This window comes from Herpailurus yagouaroundi, unplaced genomic scaffold, assembly GCF_014898765.1.
Source record: "Herpailurus yagouaroundi ecotype Mexico unplaced genomic scaffold, PumYag 67623, whole genome shotgun sequence".
NCBI classification, from domain to species: domain Eukaryota; kingdom Metazoa; phylum Chordata; class Mammalia; order Carnivora; family Felidae; genus Herpailurus; species Herpailurus yagouaroundi.
This window is the reverse complement of record NW_024420424.1, coordinates 5,853,480-5,863,935: the sequence shown is the minus strand read 5'-3', so window position 1 is coordinate 5,863,935 and position 10,456 is coordinate 5,853,480. Positions and strand designations below refer to the sequence as shown.

General features: G+C 35.3%; 1 protein-coding gene across 1 annotated transcript; it reads left to right on the top strand.

Moving 5' to 3' along the window:
• The first annotated feature begins 5,062 nt into the window (after positions 1-5,062).
• Positions 5,063-8,327, top strand: LPAR4 (lysophosphatidic acid receptor 4). Its single transcript, XM_040467888.1, has one exon. The coding sequence runs from the start codon at positions 5,237-5,239 to the stop codon at positions 6,347-6,349; it is 1,113 nt and encodes a 370-aa protein (XP_040323822.1). The 5' UTR covers positions 5,063-5,236; the 3' UTR covers positions 6,350-8,327.
• Positions 8,328-10,456: the final 2,129 nt, after the last annotated feature.

Here is a 10,456-nt window from a genome sequence, read left to right as displayed (position 1 = left end):
ACATTTTTGTATTTTTTACTTTGCTTCACTGCTAGTTATTTATAGGCAAGGACACAATAGGTTTTAGCTTCCTCTGAAAACTATTGTGTCAATGTTCCTAAGCTTTCACCAGAGGAGAAAGAGGAAATTCTCTGGGGATCAGAAGCACTCTGATCTGATCCAAGCTCATTAAAAAAGGAGCAAGGTAAGAGAATATGAGTATACTCTAACTCCAAGGCCTTATTTTCCTATGCTATGGACTATCTTCTGTAGTGAACAAAAGCAAGCTAGTCTTTTTAGGCTACTGGGAATATGCCAGAAGTTAGAACTTTGTTTTGAATATATCATCTGAAAGTTTAGCATTTAGTGAAGTGATTTCAGTGTTCATGTTTATAGGGTCAAAAAGCTAACTCCACTTCCTCTAGGAGTGCCAAAGATCCCAAACATGGCATATTACATCATTATTAGATGTTAAAAAAAATGGTCACATTACTGTGAACTGTTTGAATTGGCTCCATATGTGTATGTCAAATTTAAAATTTCATTGAGGGTCAGATTTCCCTTTGGTCAACCTCCAGGTGATCTGCCTCCTAACCATGGTCAGTGAAAATACATCCGCCCTGCACTCTGAACTCCCTAGGTGATTAATTATTGGAATGATTGGATGCAAAATGCTTTACAAGAAAATAGCCACATGCTACTTGCAGTAGAATATGTAATTAACTGCATCAGCCTATATTTTCTCTTCCTCATCTCATCTGAAGCTTGTGTTGGCCCTTTGCCTTCATTCAGTGCACAATATGTTAGCCATTTGTGAAAATCTAATGGTTAAAAAACAATTTCTTTTAGTCAAAAGGAAGACAGTCAGAAGAGACCTTGTCTTTTGGATATCATTGATTCTTCTTCAGAATCAGCTTGAAAGCCAAATGCCTCTCTGATATTTTTTAACCATAGCTCATTGAAAAATAGTCCTTTTGAGGGCACCCTCCTGGATTGTCCTATTTATGACAAAATTGTGTAAAGGTTGAAACTCTCAGGGGGCTTTCTGACATATAAGGTATATATGGTGTTAGGAGAAAGATGTGTTGCTTAGTAAGTTCAGTTTACTAAGAAAGACAGAGACATAGGTGTCCAGTTGGATAGGAAAGGAAAAAATCTTCTATAATGTTTCTTTGTGATTAGGTAGGACTGGATACTGGCAAGCTTAAGGCCTGTTGAATCTTCTTAGCCTTGGTTGTGAGGCTCAGAGGTAATGTTTATACAGGGAAGAGAAACAGTATAGTCAAGTTACAGAGTGAACTAGTGTCTGAGTCAGAAATAAAACTCCTTGCTTCCAATACTGTGTTAATTCCCAACACCACACCCTCACTGCTAGACAGAAAAGGTGCTATGTGTTCAAGCAAAGGAAATTTATGAATAGAGCCTTAGTGGCAGTTTTCCCATGCCCTGTCTTCAGGATTGAGACTGAAATGCTTTCTTGTTTGTGGTCCTTTCTCTCCCACAGGATTTGGTTACTCAAAGCACCAAAGTAGAAGTGCCAGACTGCCTGTTGTTGGTATAGTGTATGTGTGCTGAGAGACATAAAACTGAATGGAAAACTAGGGAGACAAATTTCAACTATTTGAAACACACCATCTTGGGAAGTAGAAAATAATAAAAAGACAGTGAGCTAGAAGAATGCTGTGTAAAAAAAGATATCAGTGGGCAGAGTGTAGGGACTCTGGGAATAGTTGAAAAGGCATCTATTATGAAAGCAGTTTCCAAATAATATTTTTGGCCTTACTTATTGCAGAAGGCAGGTGCAAGCAGATTATAGTAAATGAAGGTTGGGTTTAATATTAGGGATTTTTCAGTCCTTTAATTTATTTAGATTGTGTAAATTTATGATAGAGGAATATTTTTGACTAACTGGATTTCTTTCAACAATGAAAAAAAAAAAGGCCTCCAGACTAATGCGTAGTGAGTGGGGATGTTAAAAATAGTATATAAAGTGGTTTAATCAGTTGAGAAGTTTTCCATTTATTTTTGTTTCTATCACATTGGTAAAACAATCTGCAGAAACTTGGGTCTATAGTTGCCAAAGTGAGATATGAACCCCAATGACAGATTTTTTCAGGCTCTTCCTGTTTTTGCTGATCAGCTTCAGTGACCTTAAACATAGTGATTGCATACAGTTCTTTATGAGAAAACTGGAAGGAGTTAGATGAAGCAAAGTAGTATAGAGGATGGGATTTGAGGAATTGTGAGCCAGAAATATCTCCCAAAGTCCTAAATACAAATTAGATGACAGCACTGACCTCTACCCAGCAAGGTCTTTTTTCTTTTATCTTTTTTTATTCTTTCAATTCTTGTTTTAATTTCCTTGCTACTTTCCTATTTCCTCTTTTGCTCTCCTCACCTATTTATATTTGTCCACTGTCTGTTTCTTCCCATTCTGGACCTTACTTGGTCAAGGTTCCTACTATACTTTGCTTTTACATATCAAGGTTGATTGTGGCAAGAGTTGAGCTGGGCCTGTGAGATGAAATAGCCAAGAAAGAATATGATCTTAGTGCAGTGTTAGGCTCAGGGGGTGGGGAGGGGGAAGACACTCCATAAAGATTTTTTGAATGAGAATTCAATAATAACAAGTTTCCAATCTTAACTTGAGAACTTTTGTGATTAAAAAATGACAACTTTTTGATTCATATCCCATAAGTCATCTCGTCAAGGTCATCTCTTCCTCTAGGCACTGCAGTCAGCGAGTGTTTTTTTTTTTTTTCCCCAAATCAGTTTTTTCTCAGTGCAAACACTGGTTCAAGTAACTTCAGGCTTCTGCATTTCTGGCAGATTCCTGCCTCCACTCCATTTTCTGTTATATAAAATAGCCCTTTGACCTGTTCCTTGGGAGTTAGAAGGAAAGAGTAATGTAAGGAGAAACCACTTCAGATAAATGCCTTTCAATTAAAAAAATATATAATCATGTGTACAGCAGCACTTTCAACAATAGCCAAATTATGGAAAGAGCCTAAATGTCCATCAACTGATGAATGGATAAAGAAGATGTAGTTTACATATACAATGGAATACTGCTTGGCAATGGGAAAGAATGAAATCTGGCCATTTGCAGCAATGTGGATGGAACTGGAGGTTATTATGCTAAGTGAAATAAGTTAGGCAGAGAAAGATACCATATGTTTTCACTCATATGTGGATCCTAAGAAACTTAAGACCATGGGGGAGGGGAAGGGAATAAAAAAGTTACAGAGAGGGAGGGAGGAAAACCATAAAAGACTCTTAAGGACTGAGAACAAACAGAGGGTTGGGGGGTGGGGAGAGGGGAAAGTGGGTGATGGGCATGGAGGAGGGTACTTGTTGGGATGAGCATTGGATATTACATGGAACAAATTTGACAATAAATTATATTTTAAAAATAAAATAAAATAAAATAAAAAATATAATCATGTGAAAATCCATTATTGAACATGTCAGGGAGTAAAGACCACTTTTATTGCATATCCTCCTCATTGAAAAGAATTGTCCATTTTGCATTATAGAGAATTCAAAAGGCTGTTCCTATCAAATGACAGCTACTAATCGAGAAATTTAGAAAGACTTCTATATGCACCTCTGAGCAATGTTGGCCCAGATACTAAAAAAAAAAAAAAAAAATGGTTAAGTTAATGACTGCCATATGTATAAGCAGGGGCAATCAAAGGGCATGTAACTGGTCAGATCAGAAGTTTACAGTGTGGCAGAGGAATGGGCATTTATGTCAAATCTACCTTTCACACTTATATTCAGCCAGAGAAGGTTCCATTGATTAAGGCCGTTTTAGGAGCTGAAGGCATGAAAGTAACTGATGGAATGGGAGGGGGATAAGAAGACATCCTAAGCTAAGCATTTACTTGAGAGAGATTTGGAAAGGGGACTACAATCTGCAAGAGGGAAACTGAGATTATTTGAATTATTGCTCTAGAAAGACAATGTAATACAGTGAAAAATCTTTTCACCAGAAGCTTTAATTAACTGAGGAATCCATGCTCTCTGAATTCATGTTTTAGAAGAAAAAGATGAATTGATTATTTACTTCAATAATTTAGTCAGAGGGGCCCCTGGGTGGCTCAGTCAATTGAGAGTCCAGCTCTTGATTTTGACTCAGGTCATCATCTCACGGTTTGTGGGATCACTTCTGGCTTTGTGCTTACAGTGCGGAGCCTGCTTGGGATTCTCTATCCCTCTCTCTCTGCCTCTCCCTTGCTCTTTCTCTCAAATAAATAAATAAACATTAAAAAATAAGCTTAGTTAAAACTTTTTTAAGGGCATGTCCTGGAGGTCCAATATCGACCTATAGTCTTGTGCAATAGAACTAATAATTAGACAATAAGGTTTACTAATATTAGAAAAGAAACAAAATAATTTAGGTTAGTTTAAAAATTCTTTGGTTATGAATAAAAAAGGTGAATTCTGGTTCTGATGGTACCACTTACACATTCTCCTCTTTTTTTTTTTTCAACATTTATTTATTTTTGGGACAGAGAGAGACAGAGCATGAATGGGGGAGGGGCAGAGAGAGAGGGAGACACAGAATCGGAAACAGGCTCCAGGCTCTGAGCCATCAGCCCAGAGCCTGATGCGGGGCTCGAACTCACGGACCGCGAGATCGTGACCTGGCTGAAGTCGGATGCTTAACCGACTGCGCCACCCAGGCGCCCCACATTCTCCTAATTCTGACATCATAATTCTAAATTACATAAGCCTCAGTTTCTTCTTCTATAATATGGTGATAAATTCTTGTCTTCCTACCTTATGATGTTCTTGTGGGAATCAAATAAAACACATTTTTGAAAGTTAAAAAATTCCTTAAAAATTTCAAACTATTAGTGTTCTTTTAATTATCAAAGGCCTGTTTCCCCACCTCCATCCCCCATCCCTGCTTGGGCTGTCATGTATACAATATCTTATTTCTGTTCATTGCAATGCTGCATACAGTACTGCATTTGTTATATTGTGTGTGATCTCTCCCAATCTTGCAACATATTCCTGTAGTACCTTTTAACATATTGTAGGTGCTCAAAAGGTACTTGTCAAACCAAATTGAATGTGTATATTGTTTCCAGTCTGGGTGAACAAAATATCTTTTACTCCACAGAAATGAATGGAAGGCAGATTTGATTATTCATTCCATCTTGTCTCCCATAGGAGGAAAATATTTCTTACCAGTCTCTAGTCTCAAAGTGGTGAACCCTGCAGGCAGCAGGCCTTCTGAAAAAAATCCATGGGTGACAGAAGATTCATTGACTTTCAATTTCAAGATTTAAATTCAAGCTTCAGACCCAGGTTGGGCAATGCTACTGCCAATAATACTTGCATTGTTGATGATTCCTTCAAGTATAATCTGAATGGTGCTGTCTACAGTGTTGTATTCATCCTGGGTCTGATAACCAACAGTGCCTCTCTGTTTGTCTTCTGCTTCCGAATGAAAATGAGAAGTGAGACTGCTATTTTCATCACCAATTTGGCCCTTTCTGATTTGCTCTTTGTCTGCACTCTACCTTTCAAAATATTTTACAATTTCAACCGTCACTGGCCTTTTGGTGACACCCTTTGCAAGATCTCTGGGACTGCATTCCTCACCAACATCTATGGGAGCATGCTCTTCCTCACCTGTATTAGCGTGGATCGTTTCCTGGCCATTGTCTATCCCTTCCGATCTCGTACCATTAGGACAAGGAGGAATTCTGCCTTTGTGTGTGCTGGAGTCTGGATCCTAGTCCTCAGTGGTGGTATTTCAGCCTCTTTGTTCTCCACTACTAATGTCAACAATGCAACCACCACCTGTTTTGAGGGCTTCTCCAAACGTATCTGGAAGACTTATCTGTCCAAGATCACCATATTTATTGAAGTTGTTGGTTTCATCATTCCTCTGATTTTAAATGTCTCTTGCTCTTCTGTGGTGCTAAGAACCCTCCGCAAGCCTGCTACACTGTCTCAAATTGGAACCAATAAGAAAAAAGTGCTGAAGATGATCACAGTTCATATGGCAGTCTTTGTGGTATGCTTCGTACCCTATAACTCTGTCCTCTTCCTGTATGCCCTAGTGCGCTCCCAAGCCATTACCAATTGCTTGTTGGAAAGATTTGCAAAGATTATGTACCCAATCACCTTGTGCCTTGCAACTCTGAACTGTTGCTTTGACCCTTTTATCTATTACTTCACCCTGGAGTCTTTTCAGAAGTCCTTCTATGTTAATACCCATATCAAGATGGAATCCCTGTTTAAGACTGAAATACCTTTGACCACAAAGCCTTCCCTTCCAGCTATTCAAGAGGAAGTTAGTGATCAAACAACACATAATGGTGGTGAATTAATGCTAGAATCCACCTTTTAGGTAATGAGAACTGTCCAGATATTGTTTTTCCCAGGATTTTTCCTATGCTATGCATAAGAGAAGCAATTTGAAGCTAGTGATAACTGAAAATAGATTAATGTACTGAATACAGTCAGGTACATTTATTTGAATGTTTATTGTGCATATGCTGTTTTGTTCAATAATTATAGGTCAGGTCTAATTACAACAACCAAAAGAGATTGCCAAACTCTTCTGCTGGGTTATAATTTCATTGTGTCACATTATACAAGTGGCCAGTGGCCTTTGCTTCAGTGATATAAAGATTATCGTAAATTTTTTAGAAAGATATTTCCACTCTGGTAATATTTGTTAATTAGGTTGGGCCTATAAATATAGAACAAATTCAGGGATTATTTAAAAAAAAAACTTTTGTGTTACTACTGATACATGTTACTCTTTTTTTTTCCTTTTTTTGTATTATTATAGAGTATATTTTTAGCATAAGAACATATTGTAGCCTAACATTATTGGTAAGAAGTGTATCCAATTTAAAAGAACTGACAAATTTCATTGTATGTGTTTTGAAAACAGAAACATAAATTGTGTTTGCATAAATATGGATGGGAAGAAACAAAATTAGCTGGATTTACACAATTGTAATCACCAGCAGTGTCAGTTTTTTTTAATCTTCCTTTTTTTTACACTACATTAAGATTTTCATATGAAATTTAAAATCCAGAAAACTGTGCTCAAAACAATTACAGAATAAAAAATCACATAAAACAACAAATGTCCATTAAAAAAACTAGCAACACCAACATTTTTTTCTTAGAATTTTTAATTATCTTTCTTTTGAGAGACTGATACTATATAATATTCTTCGTATGATGTTTTGGAGCACAATGCATTTATTCCCAGGTCAGGAGCAAATTGAAAAAATTAACAACAAAATAATAACACAAAATAAAATCATAAAGCACATTTTAAAATCTTGCTTAAAATTTTCATTAATAAATTTTTTTGGGGGGAGAGGAGATCTGTAACTTTAAATAACTTATTCTTTCATGTTAAATTTTGGAGCACAATGTAGCCAGGTTGCTGCTAGAGTTTGTGGCCAGATCAGGAGCATATTGAAAATAAATTCATAAACCAAACTAAACCAATACAATAAAACTCAGAAAAACTGCAAAACAACAAAACAATAGAAAATAATCCCTAGCACTTGCATTTGTATTTTATTTTTGGAGGTTCTGTAAATTTAAAAGTATCATATCATTTGTGTGCAATTTCAGAGTACAATACAGGTAGAAATCTGCTAAATTTGTGCCCAGGTCATGACCATATTGGGGGGGGGGAACCCCGTAAAACAATCGCTTACAAAACAAAACAAAACACAAGAATTTAGAATTTGCATTTTCTTAAGGATTTTTAAAACTTGCAAAATACCATGATTTTCATATGATGCTTTGGATCAAAATGCAGTTAGGAAGCTGCTAAACTGGTGTTAGTTCAGGAGCAATCAAAATAAATATTTACATATATACAAAAGAAGAGAAAACATTTTTTTTGTAACACCCTTAAACAATAAAAGAAACAAAATAATCTTTAAAACCTTTTACTATTTATTGGATGAAATGTAGATTTAAGCATATTAAGACATGTAAATGGAGCTTCTGAGCACAGTATAATTTGAAAGGTGCTACATTTGTGCTCATGTCAGAAAGAATGAAAATATATTCCCTCATCTACATTCTACACACACACACACACACACACACAATTAAACACTGAGAAACAATAGAAATATTCTTAAAATGTGTATTGATCAAACTTTAAAATATTTGGTTGATATGGTAATTTAAAAATGCTAAGACTTTTAAAGTAAAACTTCCAGGAATAATGCATGTGCCAGGAAGTGATTTGAAAAAAAAAGAAAAAAAACACACCATAAAACGATAATAGAAAAAATAATTATTTTAAATGATACTCAAATTCCTTTTTATTTTTTAAATGTTTATTTATTTTTGAGAGAGAGAGAGAGAGAGAGAGAGAATGAGAGAGAGAGAGATACAGAATCCCAAGCAGACTCCAGGCTCTGAGCTGTCAGTACAGAGCCAGACACAGGGCTCGAGCACAGGAACTGTGAAATCATGACCTGAGCTGTAGTCGGACACTTAATTGACTCTGTCACCTAGGCACCCCAAATGATAATCAAATTCTTAAAACTCTCATTTACCTTTGTTTTTCTTTCTGGTGTTATATAGATTTAAAAATACTGATTTTTAAGTTTAAAACATGAGCATAATGTAAATTGTTTACATGAATCCTTCATATTTTATTTTAATTCTGTTATAGTAAACATACAGTGCTACATTAGTTTCAGGTGTACAATATCGTGATTCAACCATTCCATACATCATTACTTAATACCCATCACCTATTTCACCCGCCCTTTCACCAACTTCCCCTTACATTAATCCCTTAAATCAAATGTTACCATAAATGTACAAATCCCTACCACTAATGGAAACCATCCAACATTTTTATACCAATTGGTTAATTACAAATTGTTATTTTTTCCTTCTGGTATTAACATTTGCTTGTGTAACATTCTCCAACAACTCTATAGAACTTACTGAATGAGGAGAATGTCTTCATTCTGATTCTGCAAATCAAAAGTATACAAGCCCAGAACAGAATTTTTGGATGCTCCAATACCAAATCCTGACTTAATTTTAGTCTATATTAAATGAAGTAAACTAAAAACAATACCAGGCTTGATGTAGAGTAAATTGCCTAGTTTCTTTTGTAAAATCTGTTTCCTTACTAGGATAAAAATGACCAATCTGAGCCTGGGTTAGGAACCAATTTAATAAAATGCTAAAACAATAGAACAATAATGAAAATAAATTTTCAAAAATAGCATTAGTTTTTCTTTGTGATCTAAAGTCCTAAAACTAATCATGCATTGTATTGTCTTGTGAAAACATTATATACAGAATATATAAGCATTAGATTCAGTTTGATGAAATTAGGTTAAGTTAGGCTAAGTTCACTTGTTAGGTTTTGTTGTAAGATCAAATTAGTAATCAAAGTATGAATAATCTTTTGGGGTTTTTTTAGTATTCTTTCTTTCCCACTTGTAAGTATAAAACATGTAACTTTGTGCCCTTGGCCCTCAAAATTATAAAATTTTAGGATTATGACACCAAAAAGTTTAATGGGATATGTTAAGCAAGTTGACATAAAATATATCAACAAATAAGTTTCTTTCTGTGTAATTTGCATATTTAGTTTTGTTTAATTTTCCATATTTCAGTTTTTATCATTAATATAACTTGCTATTAATAAAAAACTTTTTTCATATGAACAATGTAACAAACAAAATGTAAAAAATATAAAATTTATTTTTATTTCAAATTTAAAAGCAAAAGCAATAATTCAGTTTCATTACAACTTGGATTTCAAATGCTTATCAAATGTAATAAATATGTTTGGATTATCTAGTAGTCATACTTTGGTCAACTATTTATTAAACTTTGCCTTTATTTATAGGCACCCAGAGCCATTTTTCCTTTACCTTCCCTCCATCCTTTAAGAAAAAACTTATTAAGGATGTACCTGGGTGGCTCAGTTGATTCAACATCCAACATCTGCTCAGGTCCAGATCTAGCAGTTTGTGAGTTCAAGCCCTACTTCAGGCTTGCGGCTGTCAGCGTGGAGCCGGCTTCAGATCTTCTGTTCCCCTCGCTCTCTGTCCCTCCACTCACTCTCACTCTCAAAAATAAATTTAAAAAAACATTAAAAAATTAAAAAAGAAAAATATTATTAAAGTATATTTGATCTAAAGTCAATTTTAATACTTTGTTTTTGAGGCTGTCTGAAGACTAATGCAGAATTTAAAATGGCAAGCCCCTGGGTGACTTTTCAGGAATCAAGCTGAAAGATTACTGCTTTCTCTGATTCAACCAGTTTGGCTTTGATTTATTTGGGGCTTCTTGCCAAACCAACCCTTGAATCTGACCTCTCATATTTGATTAAATTCCTTATGACAGCTAGGAGTCCTGGAGCAAGTCAGGGCAAACAGACCATCTGACAACAATGAGATGATTTTGGAGCTGGATAGCTCCCAGATCAATATCAGTT